The following is a 17,185-nucleotide window of genomic DNA, read 5'->3' as shown; positions in this document are numbered from 1 at the left end:
AGCATCTGAAGAAGTGAGCTGTAGCCCACGAAAGCTTATGCTGAAATAAATTTGTTAGTCTCTAAGGTGTCACAAGTACTCCTGTTCTTTTTGCGGATACAGACTAACACGGCTGCTACTTTGTAACCTGCTATATAACAGTTCCCCCTAGTGTTCAATAGGTGCAATAAAATGGAAAAAGGGTTTCTCATTCTCACATAGTTCTATTGAGTTGCATACCTTAGTTCTTCCTGTGCCATTGACACATCAGACAGTACAGTTCCTCCACGGACTAAATCACTTGCCAGTTATGGTACTTTTCCCCTGGTGATCCCAGCACATCCAAGATCCTCCTGTCACTGTCTTCTGCCTGTTCTTTCTTGTCCTTTCTCACTTTCTCTTTCCTCCCTCGAATATCCAGCTGAATGTTTGCTTAGTGTGTCTCCCATCTTCCATATGATGTACCTCTCCCAGCATCTGAACCTTCTTTCTTTGACGATATTTTCTAACATGTCCTGCTCTGTCAGCTCCCTTCCTCTCACATTTGTTATTTTATTATTCTATAAAATGTATTGTCTCTTCCACAGGCATCTGTGATGGGAAGCCTCTGATCTCTGCCATTGGCCAAGTCTCTACTCCATACAGTAGCATGCTCAGCACATTCACATGGTATCATCTTCTCTTTAGTTTGACGGGGAGACTTCTGTTTGACCAGATGTTGTTCATCTTTTCAAAACATGGTGTTTGCTTTTCCTCATCTTGCAGGAATATGTTTATCAAAGACACCTTCAAATGTCATTACACTGCCCAGATAGCAGAACACTTTTTACCTGTTTAATTTCTTTTCCATCCTCATACACTTTCGCATCTGTTGTCCAGTTTCTTACCTTCATAATCTTGATTTTCTCCACATTTATTTTCAATCCCATTTTTGTTACATCAGAGGTAGAATAGGAAGCAAGAGCAATCATTCTTGTTCCATGTCATACTTAGTAAAGCAGTATCATCGGCGAAGTCAAGATCATGTAACTCATCTCCGCTAACTCATTTTACACCATCCACAATGCACTGTGTTGTCTGTTTCATCACCCAATTTATTGCTAATGCAAAGAGGACTGGTGATAACTCACACCCTCATCTAACTCTAGTCACAATATCAAACTACTGACCCTGTATTTCAGCACAGGGAGAAATGTACAGTATATAATTCAGTGACGCTTGCTGTCTACACAAGAAAATGACTGTCATGGGGATTTCAGGAAAAACTCTTTCACTTTGTCAGCTCTTTATAGTAAAGGCTCTTCTCATACACACTAATACTTCCGTGTCAGACCTGGAAGGGATTAGGAGATCTTGTCTGAATGCTTGAAGGTGAAACTGTCCTCCTAGATTATGTAATTTGCTCAGAAATCCCCAGAGTGCTTTCAATTTTGTTGCATGAATGTGGTTTACAGGATCTATGTAAAGTACTCCATTGTAGGATACAATGCTGGCATACTATCTGGGCAATTAATGTTGACTACAGTTGAAACGAATGAAAGCAGCACAAGCAAAAATGACAGTATTGATGTTAAAGTCAGGTGGCTTCTCAGTACTAGTACCTCAATGTCAACACTGAGAGTGATGCAAAATGATCCGCAAAGTGTTGCTAACATTCTGGGCACAAGACACAAGGTTTGAATGGATTTTCTTTCTGCCCAACTTACTGCTGTTTCCAAAGAAGTAAGCATTTCCCTTGTAGTACTGTACATGACAGATAATCTTAACATGTGTTTTTTTGGGACAGAACCAAATTAGTCTTCTCCCCAGAGCAAGATTTCTTTATGGAATCTCCAGAGGAGAAAAAAGTAGTCAGAGAATCCACGTGGAGTACATTGTTCCCTTGTGGTGTTAAGCAAGTGGGTTAGAAACAACTGAGCCTTTGTGAAAAGCTGTGTTTGAAAAAGGAAGGATGGAAAGAGATAACAGATTAAAGCTACGCAGAGGGGAAAAATTAACTCACTCCTCCCAGTTCTCATGAGCCTGAACATTTCTGACAGGCTTCACTCACAGTTTGATGAGGTATGCAGGAGACCTAGCCATTTCGGGCACTAGGAATACCCATTCACACTAATGCCTAAGAGAAAAAATGTTTTTGAAGCTTGTTGGAAGTATGAGGGAAGCCAGTCAAACTTCCATTCTGAATTCCCCAGAAGAGACTATGGCTCTTGTCTGGGTGTTTATTCAAGTGAATGCAGATTTCCTGGAAATCACAGAGGATACAACTTTAGTGTCCAAGGAAAACAGAGAGGGGAAAAGAAATATCTTAATTTGCTGAACATTAATTAATTAATTAGAGGGTACAATTCTGGGAAGCTGCTGAGCATCCGCAACTCACAGACTCAGGCAAGAATTAGTTTCTTCAACAGATTACACATTTCCCAGACATCTCTATGGCGACCTTATGTTCAGTCACACTAGTATGCCTATTCTTTGCTGGGGAGACATCAATTTTTTTTTAGGAATGGAGTTATTTTTCTGAGGATAGAAATGAGCAAGATGACTCAACACACTGAGGTTTTTCTTAGCGTCCCTTTTTATTTTGCTGAAAATCCATCCACCTCACATAGTTTCTACCTCAGCAAACATATTTTTTAATACTTCTTTGCATTTGACTATGAGAACTCATGCTGAACACTATAAGGCAAACAGTTTGAGAAAACTTTGGCAAACAGCATCCATTTAAAGCAAATGTGCATGTGTGTAGGTGTTCATCTGAGAAAAAAGGATGGTTAGACAGAGAATTTTAATTTTGTCCTTCATTTTTCCGTGAACTGGATTAGACAAGTTAAGCAAAAGCAGACAAATTATTATATTATTTTTATGTAGAGCTGGTTTTGAATATTCTCATGCACTCTTATACACATACAGGTCTGTCACATCTTAGGCGCATTTAACATGCACGATTTCAGCTTTACGCAGTCGGCAAAAACAAAAAAAACAAAAAGAGAAAAATAACAATTTAAATACTGTTTCTGTAGTGCGGGCGATTCCACCCACCATTACACTCAATGTAATTTTGACTATACATAATTTTCGCTTTAGGCGCTGACTGTGGAACGTAACCACAGCGTAAGATGAGACAGACCTGTACTCAAAAGAAGATCTTTACTTACTTGGTTAGTTTATGGCCTTTCATTGCTATGAGGAAATCTCTCACAATCTCAGGACTTTGGAATCTGCATGGTGTTTTGGATATGTATTTCAATGTCTGCACAAGGTTGGAAAAAAACATAGATTATTACACATTTATTTTTGCTTTGAGTCATATGAGATCTCTAGGAAACAAGTTATTTTATGAAAAATCTCCTCACTCCTTTTGAGAGAAGTCTGACTGGGGAACTTAGTTCTTTAACGTCATTCAGAAGGTGGAATGTGCTGTCATAATTGGCACAATCATTTGGATTTCCCTTGATTCACAAAGATCATATTAATTTTTGCTGAAAGTGTAAGCAACAGGCAGTATATAAAAAAGTAATTATGTGATGGCAATTATGCCAGCACTTATCTAGGAAACCCTTCTGAAGTTGGTCCATACAGAGAGACACGGTCTAATGCTGAAAGACAGGAACTCCTATGTTCTAACCCAACTCTGAGGGTTCCCTCTGTAGTGTTGGACAATCACTTGACCTCCCTGTAACTTCACTTGCCCATCTGTAAAATGGGGATAATATCTACCCAGATTTGTAAGCGCACTGAAGGGTATGGATGAATGGTCCTTTTTTAGTGCTAAGCATTTGAACACATGCAGTTCAAAGGGTATTCTCCTGTAACACTTTTTCTTTATTAATTTGAATGAAATAATCTTAACTGGCAGATCAAATTGGGACCAAGGTATTTTTAACATCATCAGAGATTTAGAATGTTTTGTATATGTATAATTCTAACAATACAGAGGATTTCAAAACCTTGTTTAAAAAGGCATCCAGTTGTTAAAACCGAACTGAAGAAGAACCTTATCGTATTCATCCTTGGGACCACGTAAAGTTATTTTCTGCCAAGTGTTCATGAATTCAGTGCCAATGGTACTCTCATTGCCAGGCCATAAATAGCTCATTTGAGCTCCACAACTGAAACAAAGCCTTCAGCATAAGGGTGTTTTCATCTTTTACAGCTGAAAGCGTACTGTAATCAGCATATTTGACAGTGCTTTCCCAAAGAGCTCAGAAGTTATTTATGCAGATCACAATTAAAAAAAACTTTGCAAGGATATTGTAGTAATTTATTCAGATATTTTCAGTGAGATAATTCACTTCCCTGCTCTGTTGATCTTTTACACTAACATATGCTTTAAAGGATATGTTATGTTTTGTTTCTCTGTTTAAATGAATGAGAATCCAAGATGACAGATAATACATCTTTCAACTTATCCGAGCCTGTCATCCTAACTAAATGGAAGGCTTGGTGAAGAATCCCTGCTTTAGTTTTAAATAAGTATATGCAGACTACAGTTTACAGCTCCCTTTTTAATTTGACAATAACTTATGAGCTTTTGTGGGCATTGCTTGAAAAACACCCACTATAAGTAATTGGGATCAGAACAGGATTCCAAAGAATTCTTGCATTTTTCTGAAATAAAAAAGTACAAACGTACTAAACATTACTATTATTTACCAATTTCCCCATTAAAATACCATTTTCTATTAGAGGAATACAGCGCTATTTCAATTCTATAATGATTTCTTTTCAAAACTCTGCTGCTTCTTCCATTAAAAAAAATCAATTAAAAGGACAAAATTGTCATATTATGGTCACATCAAAATTCAGTTCCTGTTTACTAAGATAGATCCAGCAACTCCAATACCAGTGGGCACATGCATGCACAAAACTTGTGAGTGTGTATGCGTGATGGACAGAAATAATTCCATTAAGACGAGTACCTAAAGCAAGTACACCTAGAATTAGTCTCTCTCTTTCTACTGGCACAAATAAATGTCTAGATGGCAAAATGCATGTGAAAGCATTTCATATACTGGCAACAATATAATTAAAGAGTTAAACTGTAAATTATGTTTAGACATAAATATAATCACAGAATGGTCTTTTCCCCCATATATTTGAAACACATCAGAATGAGATAGTAAATCTCAATGTAAAATTAAATTAGATTTTTGTAAACTCGATTTTATCAAATCTAAGGCTTATAAATTGCAATTTTGTCCTTTCAAACAAAAAACAAACAAAAAAAGTAAGCCTGGACGAAATTTTGCTCGCATGAATAGTTCCCCAGCAGTCAATGGGACTATTCATGCAGGCCAGGAAAGCTGGAACTGGCCCAGTATTAACCATCGTGATATTAAAGACAATTCTCTTCCACTGCCACCAGAGGTCAGATTACAATTTTTTTAAGTAATTACATTTGATAAAGCTGCTAATTTAAGATATTCAGAACCATCCCATCATGTTAACGATCAGTAAATAATAGTTTTAAAGATTTTTCTAACAACACATCAAACATTTAATACTGAATTTACCAGTGACAGAATGTATAATTTAGTTACACTGTGTAATCCAAGATAGTAGTTTCTTTTTTAGTTGGAGAATTTAATTTACTTGTTTTTAACAGAGGAATCTATAGACCATGTGTGTTCTAAACCTCAGGTCTGAAACTCCTAGCCTCCCTGGAAGTACAGATTCAAATACAGGCAGCATGTGCTGGCAGGCTTAAAAAATATATTGAATGTAGTTTGCTGTGTTGAGGTCTTTTGAATGACACCTCAAAACCAGAGCCACAGCCTGTCTGCTCGCTATAAACATTAAAAATCCTTTGGCCATTTTCATAAGAGCAGGAGTTTGTCCTTGTGTCCTTGACCAGAATTGCTCCTTTCCTCCATGATGGTGCACACCAGCTAGCCAGCACTTTCCAGCTGTATTTCAGTTGTGCTGTATGCACACAGTTTAAGCACCACTTTCAGATTTTTTGGGGAGGAAAGTTGTATTACAAAAGTCAAATATGTATTTACTGAAACAATGTTCATGAGTAGGAAAATTCCAAGACTTAATTTTGCATGTGTGATTGTAAATGATGAACACTGTGACACAGTCCAGCCTCTGACTTCTGCTAGAGTGCTAAGGGCTATAGCTCTACTCACTTCGTACATGATAGTGTTCAGATTCTGCTGGCCAGAGCTCTGTTTGTGTTTTCCACTATCTTTGCGCTGCTGCTTAAGATCGGTAAGTAACTGGAAAACCTAAAAAGAAAAAAAAATTAAAAGATTTTTTTGAACTAGTTTAGCATTTTTTCTACTGCTATTTTTTAAACATGTGTTATTAAATATTACCAATCAACTACAAAAGATTGCACTGCTAGTGACTGACTGTGGGATTAAAATGGAGACATTTTGGTAATGGAAAAATTATTTGTATACAAGAAATGATGAGACAGCAGATCATTCTAAATTATGGTTATTGGTCTTGAATTACACCTCTACCTCGATATTAACGCTGTCCTCAGGAGCCAAAAAATCTTACCACGTTATAGGTGAAACCGCGCTATATCGAACTTGTTTTGATGCGCCAGAGTGCGCATCCCCACCCCCCCGGAGCGCTGCTTTACCGCGTTATATCCTAATTCGTGTTCGTTATATCGGGGTAGAGGTGTATGTTGAACAAAAAGATGTAGGAAGTGTTGGACCAAAGCCTGTAGATATTTGAATGGACTATCAGCACTTGTTGAAGCCTTACCCAAAAGCCCCCATGGAAAAAGTGGTTACCAGAATGAAACTATCAGCCACTGTTAGTCTTAAAGGTGCCACAGGACCCTCTGTTGCTTTTTATCAGCCACTTAACTCTATTCCGTGCAACTGCTGGCTATGTGCCACACCCTGCAGTTCTCAATTGAAACTCCCACTGAAATCAATGTGACTGTTGCTGGAATACCGGCTGCAGGATATGGCCCTATGTTATAGTATGTAATGTGTGTATACGGATTAACCTACAATATTAAAAGAAAAATATTCAAAATATTCTGTTTTACAGAAACTTAAGTGTGCTGTAGGTGCAAGAAGAATGTGTGCCCTACAATTGTGTTTCTGTAATGAGCCTACAAAATTAGAGTCTGATGCTGCAAACACGACTAAGTGTAGTGGTGCTACTATAAATTCACTTCAGTGGGGCTGCTTGCAGTGAGCACTATGCTTAATAGTAAGTATTTCTGGGATCAGCTTAGCAGGGTGCTCAGATGCCACAGTGATAAGTATGGTATAAAAACCTCAATAGATTTTATTAGTACATGAGTTCCTTAGAAAAAATAAATACAAGCAGCAATATTGTTGAAAAAAGAGTAATAAAGATGTCTCCACGTTTTTGAATGCTCAAAACTGTAGGAATGAAATTAACTATTTGATGTTTTATGTAATAAGAATTTTTAAAATAAATTATGTTTCAGTTTCTAAAATAAAGTATTGACAAACCTACTACACTGTTGCTACATCTTCTTGCATGACAGTCAGAAATGTAGTAAAATGTAAAGACAACTTCTGTTACTCTTTTCGGCCCCAATGCAGCAAAGCACTTAGGCTTCAGTGGTTCACATGCTTAAGTGCTCCCAGCCAGGCTGTGGGAGGCATTCAGTACAGAAATGTTTTAAATAATCTATTTAAAATTCCTTTTATACTCTGTGAAAGTTCTGTGTTCACAGAGAGCCCCACAAAATGCATCCTTATGGGTCATCACTGATACCAAGAGTCTCCATGCCCTGATACCAAGAGTCTCTTCTGATGCATATATTGTCCTGGAATAATGCATTCTGGTGCGTCACTAATGAGCTCAGAAGAGGGAGTAGATTTTAAGTCTAAAAAAGAATTCTCTAAATATTTAGTTAAAAAACAGTATTTCTCTATCTAAGCATTTATACTGTACTCATTATATTTGGGCCCAGAGTAGCAGATGGTATTATTTTTAAGGTTGCAATAGACCAAAAATAAATACTGCTTACGTGCCCCATTTCTGAATTGTCTGTTGTAATTTTTAAACTTACTTTAACAGCAATGCTGCTTGCTGCCTTAAATTCTGGATCCATAACCACAGATCCATATTAAACTACAATTGCATTGCCTGGGAACAACTTGGCTACTTGTGCACTTATTGTGAGTGCCTTCACCTCATGCCTCCCAATATGTTCAAAGCTGATAACAAAATCTAAGTAATGGACACCCTTCTATTTCTGCTTCCTTAGTTTTTAACACGCCCCACTCAAGTTTCACTTATAAATCCCATGGCCTTGTAAAAATTATTGTAAAAATTGGTTCATAAAACTACAATGAAATATGATGAGCAATGTTACCAGTAACTCTGCCATTACTGGGCCTTGAAAGAGGACACTGATTCCACAAACCTACATACAAATAAATATCAGGTTAAATGAGGGAAAGTGAATTAGAGCTGTATTTACACTTTACTTATTCTAACCAATGCACTACTCTTTTGTAATATTTTCTCTTATAGAAGGAGATAGGGAAGAAAGCATATTGTGCAAGATTCCCCCTGCCTTCATCTTCGGCAGCACAGTTCCTTCAACACTAGTTGGCATTTTCTAACTGTGGTCAAGAGAAACATGACTAGCCCCAATCCTACGTGGGATATCATTTCCTATAATTTTGCACATCTATTTAGCACCTGCCACCTGAGGATCTCAATGCACTGTGAACACACTAACTGTATACCACAGTACATACCAATACACTACTGAGCCGGGCAAGTGTTGTTTGCAGATGATGAAAATGAGGCACAAACAGGTGAAGCAACTAGCCCAAGGAAATCTTTCAAAGAATCAGGGATAGAACCACTCACAGTCCTGTGCTTCATTCAGACATTTTTAGTGCAAAATATTAGCTTGGCACTGACTGAGTTAGACACTCTCGTCAAGCTGCAACACAGAGAAACGAAGGCACAAATAGCAGCCCGAGAGAAATAGGATACTAGTTTTAGAGGAATCTGTAAACTGAAGAGTGCTGAAAAATGTGCTTAAAATGCCTACAGCTGCAGACACTGCAAATCCCTTCCTGAAAAGAATTAAAAAGCTATATGTGCTGAGACAACTATGCTGAGAAAGGGAAATGGTGAATGAGCAGTCTCATCAGTAATTCCATTTTCCACTTCCTTTCACTTTCTCACTCAGCACATATGGGTATATATGGCAATAGTGGGGAGGCATTGAGGCTAAGATGATGACGGCACAGACCGAGGGACAGAAAGTGGTTTTAATAAGTGCAGATATTTAGTGCATATAATTAAGGGTCCGATCTTGCAAAGTGATCAGCACGTCACTGCACTGGGCCCTTGTTCTGGGGTGCCAGAACATTTACACAATGCAAGAATACTTCTTGTACATGAAAGGTAGGATCCATACCCAATTTTACCATAACATCCTTGCATGTTGAAAAGGAATATAGAGAAGTATTGGAAAGGTCTGATTCTGCAGCAAGCCATAATTTCTTCCATACTTCTTGCTTTCCATTCTGAGATGGTAGATTTTTTTAAATAGATATTTAATACCACACTTACATCCTCTGACATAAAACCATGGGCTATTTTCTATTTCTTAAACAATAAGATTCCTTCCAAATATTTCATTAAAGATCTTCTAATGACTGACAGGTGGCATACTCTGCCCTCGTCAAACACTTCAAGACTTAGCTCAAAATCAGGATGAAATGGATATATAACCCTAAAACTTCAGCAAGGAAATAATCTGAAGAAAAATGTATGGTTTTAAAGCCTTTAAAAAAAATGCACTGAAATCCTCAAGTTACCTGATTGAATTTGCACCTCATACTAAGGTCACATTTCCATCTTACCATCACCAAAAAGGCATTTTCACTCTGAAGAGTGTAAAAAAGGCTCAGTAAGGCCTTCTCTTCACTAAGAAAAAAAAGGTGTTTTCTTAGCTAACATGGTAAAATCTTAATGAAGACAAGGCAGTTGTAGTTCTCATATGTGTTAGCAGGTCAAGGGAAACCCTAGGCTTCCCTCTAGAGTTTACCTGGCCCCACTAACACATTTCCAAACAACAAACTATTTGCCATTACTGAGATTTTACCATGTTAAGAAAACACATTTTTTCTGTAGTGTCGACTTACTCCAAGATCTTTTAAAACCAAGCTGCAAGAGACTTACAAAGAGCTTTTTTTTTTTAAAGAACTGATTTTAATTTCAGTAGGTACTGCAGAGAGTTCTGAGCTGCAGGATGGTTCAAGTTAAGCATGAAATAGTGACCCTGTTATCAGCAGCCGTTTCAGGAAACATCTGGATTTTTTTTTTTTTTTTTTTGCAAAGATTTCCTCCAGTTCTAATTCTGTTTTTCTCTGCAACATGAAAATGGATTCAGCAGTTGATCACAGAAATGTAGGGCTGGAAGGGACCTTGAAAGGTCATCTAGTCCAGCCCCGTGCTGAGGCAGGAACAAGTATACCTAAGCCCATTCCTGACAGGTATTTGTCTAACCTGTTTTTAAGAACAGGGATTCAAAACGACCCTTGGAAGCCTGTTTCAGTACTTAACTATCCTTGTAGTTGAAAGGCTGTTCCTAATATCAAACCTAAATGTCTCTTGCTTTAGACCAGGGGTCGGCAACGTTTGGCACGCGGCTCGCCAGGGTAAGCACCCTAGTGGGCCGGGCCAGTTTATTTACCTGCTGACAAGGCAGGTTCGGCTGATCGCGGCCCCCACTGGCCGCGGTTCGCCGTCCTGGGCCAATGGGGGCGGCGGGAAGCAGTGGCCAGCACATCCCTCGCCCGTGCCGCTTCCCGCCGCCCCCATTGGCCCGGGACGGCAAACCGCGGCGAGTGGGGGCCGCGATCAGCCGAACCTGCCGCGTCAGCAGGTAAATAAACTGGCCCGGCCCGCTAAGGTGCTTACCCTGGCGAGCCGCGTGCCGAACGTTGCCGACCCCTGGCCTAGACAGTTATTCTATTTTGTTGTTCTGCATTTGAGTTTTCCCTCCCATGTGTAGTACTTTGCACTTGTCTTTCTTGACTTTCATCTTGCTGAATTAAGACCAATTCTCCAATTTGTGGAGATCCTTTTGAATTTCAATCCTGTCCTTTGAAGTGCTTGCAATCCCTCCCAGCTTGGTGTCATCCGTAAATTTTATAAGCATACTCTCCACTCCGTTATTCAAGTCATTAATGAAATATTGAATAGAACTGGACCCAGGACTGACCCCATTTGACCCCACTAGTTATGTCCTCCCAGATTGATAGTAAACCATTATTAAATACTCTTTGAGTACGGTCTTTCAACCAATTATGCACCAACCATATAGTAATTTCATCTAGACTACATTTCCCCAGTTTGCTTACAAGAATGTCATGTGGGACCGTGTCAAAAGCATTACTAAAATCAAGATATATTATGTCTATAGTTCCCTCACATCTACTAGGTCACTAACTCAGTCAAATCATACCAGACCAACCTACTCTTGAAAATCCACATTGGCTATTATTTATTGCTTTATTATCCTGTAGGTGCTTACAAACTGATTGTTTAATAATTTGTTCCAGTATCTTTCCATGTATTAATATTATGGTGATTGCTTTATAATTGCTTGGATCCTCTTTGTTCCTCTTTCTAAAGATAGGTACTGTGTTTGCTCTTCTCCGGACATCTGTGACCTCACCTGTCCGCCAGAGTTCTCAAAGATAATCGCTAACAGTTCTGAGATTGCTTCAGCTAGCTCCTTAAGTACCCTAGGGTGAATTTCATCAGGCCCTGCTGACTTGAATACATCTAGTTTATCTAAACATTTTTTAACCTGTTCTTTCACAGTTCAGGCTTATGCACCTTTCCCCTTGTTGTTAATATTAATTGTGTGAAGTATCTGGTCACTATTAACCTCATTAGCAAAGAATGAAGTAAAATAGGCATTAAACACCTCAGCTTTCTTGATGTCATGCATTCTTAACTCTCCTTCCCCACTGAGTAGTGGACCTACACTTTCCTTCATCTTTCTCTCACTCCTAACTCACTTATAGAACCGCTTCTTATTGCCTTTTATGTCCTTTTCTAGGAGTAACTCAATTTGTGCCTTAGCCTTTGTGATTGTATCTCTACATGCTCACGCTATTCTTCTGTACTCATCCTTAGTAATTTGTCCATGTTTCCACTTTTTGTAGGATTAATTTTTTATTTTCATGTATCATTCTCTTGGCTGTATATTCATTTCTGTCTTAAGACTGGTTTAAAAATGTCCATTTAGGCACTACTTTCCACAGGTACAAAGTTGACAACTTTAAAGATTTTGGGCCTGATGAGAGAACAGTATAACTGCAAAGAAACCAGGGCAGTTGCCCAGATGTAAAGCTGGTGTAAAAGAGAATCAGACCCCAGGTTATGAATACTGCATACAAACAAAGTAAGGGTATTCAGCAAATTGGTAACATAAAAATGTGGGAGAAGAGAAAAGATAATCATTAAAATTATTGATGTTCTGAAGGACTATTTCTCATGGATTTGAGGACACACATACAACACTAATATTTGGGTTTGGGTTTTTTTTGTTTTTTCACAGATTTGGGATCAAACCCTGCTCATATTCACCATGCAAACAGTACAATAAGAGCTTTTCTAGGTCCCCTTTAAAGCCAGGAATAGACCCCATTTTACCAAACTTACAAAAACAAAAAATTCAAATGTGAAAAATCAAAAGTTATACACAAATCTCCTTGATTCCCTGGTTACAACTCCCTGGAGACATTATTTGTATTTGGACCAGGACATGCTCTCATTGACATCAAAAGGAGTATAAATTGTCAGTTTAAAATCATGGTACAAATAAACTTACCTCAAAGTTACTCAGCAGTGCAGCATTTGCGTCTTTCCTGGAAAACAAAAAATTATGCATGTCTCAAACGAAACTGTCAAAAATCTATTCTCTATTCTTTGCTGAGCTGTGTTGACGCTAAAAAAAAAAGGGACACTTCTTGTTAATTTCTGAGATTTTTTTTTTTATAAAATCTTCAGAATCACAATTCTGTTAAATCCTCTATAATTTCTGGCTATTGCTGTCTTTCGGAGTTACTTATTTTTGCACACTCCAAATGCAGCTATTACACAAACTAACTGTTTAAGAATATTTGCTACAACTTAGCCCACAAAACATCAGGAAGTGTTTAACTTACACAACAGAATCCTCTGAACTGGGACACCCCACGGAATGGCTTATCCTCCTAATTAAGAACCTGCCCCATTACTCCAGGATTAGATAAAACTCCCTGAAGTTTTGTCTGAGTGAAGAGCGATAGGCAGAACCATTACAGAAGACTATTATAAAAAAGAAAAATATATACTGTACACAATACAAATGAAAGAATAAAATAATATTCATTGCACTTCATCTTAATTTTGTTCTTTTAATGTTTATTTGACAAGTTCTACACTAGCAGACTGAAGTTTAGAGCTTCCCACCAACCAAATGCTTCCCTATTAAGTGAAACGTATAATAATTCTATCCCAATTAACCAAGAAGCATTGACATTCACTATCATTAGGCTAAACAGGTTTGCTCTGAGTTAATCATGCCCTAACTAAGTAGAGGATGCTGTAATTTTATTTTTTAAAATAAATAAATAAATGTTATGTAGAAAAACTAGCCAAGAGCACAATACATTCTGCTGAGCAAACAGACAGTAGTAACAACAACAGAAAGTTACCATACAAAACACACAAAAAACGCTTTTCTCTGAGGTCTGTGTTGCACCATATAAAAAAGGTAGAATGTATTGTCAAGTAGTCAACTGTTTGAATAGAAATGTCACATTCATCACATTCAAACAAGCTAAATGCCTTCCACAAACTTCCACAGGTTCTATTATTGATTTTAAATGAAAGGGACCTCCTAAACTGACTCGAGAGAATCTTCAGCAAGTAAGCTCACACACACACACATCAGTTTTCATTCATGTTTTACGAACCATATCACTTCTGTTTATTTGGTAAATGCAGTTCTTTGGAATCTTTGCATTCAGTCAATCGCCACAGAAATCCCTATGGATGAGGACATTCTTTGTTATAAATAATAATAATGCCATGGAAGAATCACATATAAAATCATCCAATTAAAAAAGTGAGATGATTATGTGCAGTAAACACAAGGTTTGCAGGATGTGGGTCTGTGGAGAATAAGCTTTTTAAAACTACATTTAAGTCAAAGGATTGGTTTGTTTTTAAAACTGTACACCTCTACAGTTCAGGGACTTTTAGGGCACAATGGCTTAAACTCTTTTCATGTACCAATGTGTGCCAAACCTAAACACATCCAGACCTTGGATCTTCTCAACATTTTGTATTTTGCCAGGCTAGTAGGATTTTAAACTGAACAATATAATAGAAACATTATTGCTAGTGCGCTTATTCAAGTTGAGTTACCTCTTTATGAAAAACTGGCACCGTTTATAAAGTATAGATTTCAGTTTTCACATCAGTCCCAGCCCTCTTATGGGTAATAAAAAATAACCAACCAAAAGATTTAAAGAAAAGAATGTACATAAAATACCAGAACTTATTTTACTTTTTGTATCAGTTCGATATATACTTTTATATCAGATGTCTAAACATAGCACTCCGCTGACTCAGAGTTGAACGGAAAAGGAAAACTGACTTGATTTCAACACCAACTCTGTAATGTATTAGAGTCCCTTCAAGAGTTATCAATGGCCTTAATTGCTGTACTAAGTGAAATATTACTGAAAGATTTTTCTTGATATAATACTATTTATTTTACTGTATGGGAGCCCTTATTTTTAAAAAATTATTATTGGCACCTTATGCTTCTAACATTGAAAACTACATTCCATTTCTAAACCAAAACATTTTGTGAACTTTTGGGGGGGGGGGAAGGAATATAACAAATTTTCATCTTTGAATCTCTAGAGCTTTGTGACAATTTTATCTGAAGATTTTCCTCTTCTAAGGACTGCCTGAGGAACAAGATGGGGGTGTTTGTTCATTAGGCCCCAACAGGGCTGAGAGTTCTACATGGGGTGGACTGCACAATATTCCCACCATATGCAATGGATCTCAGCACTGGGCAAAGGTCCACTCCCACGGACTCACTGCAGGATCAGGATCCTGCAACCACTTACGCACATACCTAACTTTACTATCATGAGCAGTCGCATTGAAATCAATGGAGCCATGCTCAGCTGTAGAGTTAAGCATGTGCATAAGTGTTTGTTTGCAGGATCAGACCCTCAGTTATGATAAGTCCTATTCATCAAAGGAATGAGTAGGAATTTTTCAATGGGCCAGATCCCGTCACATGTTGAATAGCCCCTTATGTCCTGATCCTGCTAATTGCTTTGTGCATACACAGAGGTCCTTCCAAGCACAGTAGCTTCCAGGGCAGGGGCCTTACTTTAAAAGTTGCAACTCGGTTTAAGGCTGACAGAATACGGTCCTATATTTTTAATAAAAACAACACCCCTCTTCAGTATCCACCTCTGAATTTCAGTAAGTAGCTTTAATTATAAGAATGGAGAGACCGCGTCTCAGCTGGTATAGAACACTGTTAGGTCCACTGATGTCAGTGAAAAAGCTATGCCGACGTACATCAGCTGAGGTTCTAGTACCTTAATACCCATATTTATCAGAAATCAGTGCTGTATGTATGTAGATAACAGCGCAACTCAACATTTATGAAACTTGCTTTCTATAAATACTAGTTTAATAATTATCTCTAGAATTCATTTTTAAACTTCAAAATAGATTAAATGAAAAATTAGATTATTTTGTGTCTCAGAGATATTGCCAAAATGGTAGTTTAACTTTTTGGAAGTGCGTACTACTGTCTATTTAGAAATACATAGGTTTGTGTTGTATACATGCACAGCACCCAGATATACAACAAATTGCTGGAGTTCCTAGCACTACTGCCTGAACCAGCACTCTTCTGCTGTAGTAACTTTCTGGTTTGTTTGTTTTGATTTTTAATTCTGTTTCATGTTTTTGTTTATTTTTGTTTGTTTGCCTTAATTGCTTTGAAGGTTTGTAGGCTAGGCAAGAATTTGACTTGCCTCTTGTGTTTCGAATTGTAGGTACATGCACATTATGTTTCCATCCTCTCTGTGCCAGTCTGCTCCATTCTTGCAAGCAGGCATAAAGGTCCCCAAGGAGCCTCAAAAGCAGGATTTGGATTTGACTTTATGGCAAGAACAGAGAAAGAAGATGGGGAGAATGTTATGTCCATGCACGTCTGACTAGAAAGGATGGTTTTATTAGAGGGTTAAAACTATTCGCATGGTGTTTTACTCAAATAGATGTTTCAGCAATATTTTTCAAGCAAACAAAAATGCAGTTTCTCATCAGAAAACTGTTAACAAACTGTCCACGAGCACTGGCCTAATCTGGAGTATCAATACCTAAATAATTACAGTTTTTAACATATTCCAAGTATTTCGCCTCCGTGCCTCCCCAATGTTCCTCTTAAATTTACACAGGGAGAAAGTGAGGTGATTATTAGATTTGGGGTGCAACAAAGCACTGCACTACGCCTACCATGCAAAGCTACTACCCTTCGTATATTTCATGGGTCCCCATAGTACTTTGCAGCCATGTCCTGCATCCCACCTCAATTCTGCATCAGTGCAGGATGATACTACACAGCACCGATGAGGTGAGAAGACAATTATTCTGATGTGGTATCGTGATGGGAAGCACTAGATGTCAAGGTTCAGCCTTGGCAGAGTACAGACCCCTGTGACTTTGGGACACAACATTGTCAAAGTGCAAACACCACCACCTTCTGCAGCCCTGACCTTGGCCACGGAAGCAGCTGGCAAATGGGTGAGGGGGAACCCTCACTCCCACAGGTTTAAGGGGCAATTTCACCTCACCTCAGCAGCCCTGTGGGGTCAGGATCCCACCTCCTACACAAAATTCTCAGTCAGCCCCAACTGAAAGGGAAGCCCCCGGAAAACACCTCACGCACCATGCTCAGCTCCCCCTTCAGGCAGATCCCAACCAACAGGGGGGTCCCCTTATACTTTAAAGTCCACATCCCACTCCTGTAGCCAGACCCCGCCCCAAGAGGAGCTCCCCTGTAACCAACCCCCCCCCAGAGGGGATCCCCTCCCCCAGCTCCCCTCGCATCCAGACCCCCCCATTTGGGGCTCTCCTCCCCCAGCTCCCCCTCCAGCCAGACCCCCCAGGAGAGGCTCCCCCAGCTCCCCCT

General features: G+C 38.6%; 1 protein-coding gene across 3 annotated transcripts in view; it reads right to left on the bottom strand.

The window, feature by feature from the left end:
* Positions 1-17,185, bottom strand: part of CRCP (CGRP receptor component) — a 38,625-nt gene that overhangs the window by 20,948 nt on the left and 492 nt on the right. For 2 of the 3 annotated variants that reach the window (XM_026656504.2, XM_026656503.2), the window contains exons 2-4: positions 12,800-12,836; positions 6,111-6,209; positions 3,135-3,229 (exon numbers count right to left, since the gene is read on the bottom strand). In XM_026656504.2, the coding sequence (XP_026512289.1) occupies positions 3,135-3,229; positions 6,111-6,209; positions 12,800-12,836 (231 nt within the window). Of the gene's footprint in view, positions 1-3,134; positions 3,230-6,110; positions 6,210-12,799; positions 12,860-17,185 lie in introns of those variants that run through there. The other variant, XM_026656502.2, reaches the window with a different exon arrangement.

The sequence above is a fragment of the Terrapene carolina genome, unplaced genomic scaffold (assembly GCF_002925995.2).
Source record: "Terrapene carolina triunguis isolate 2854851 unplaced genomic scaffold, T_m_triunguis-2.0 Scaffold231, whole genome shotgun sequence".
Classification (NCBI taxonomy): domain Eukaryota; kingdom Metazoa; phylum Chordata; order Testudines; family Emydidae; genus Terrapene; species Terrapene triunguis.
Note: the sequence above shows the minus strand (reverse complement) of the source record. Positions and strands in the feature narration are given on the sequence as shown.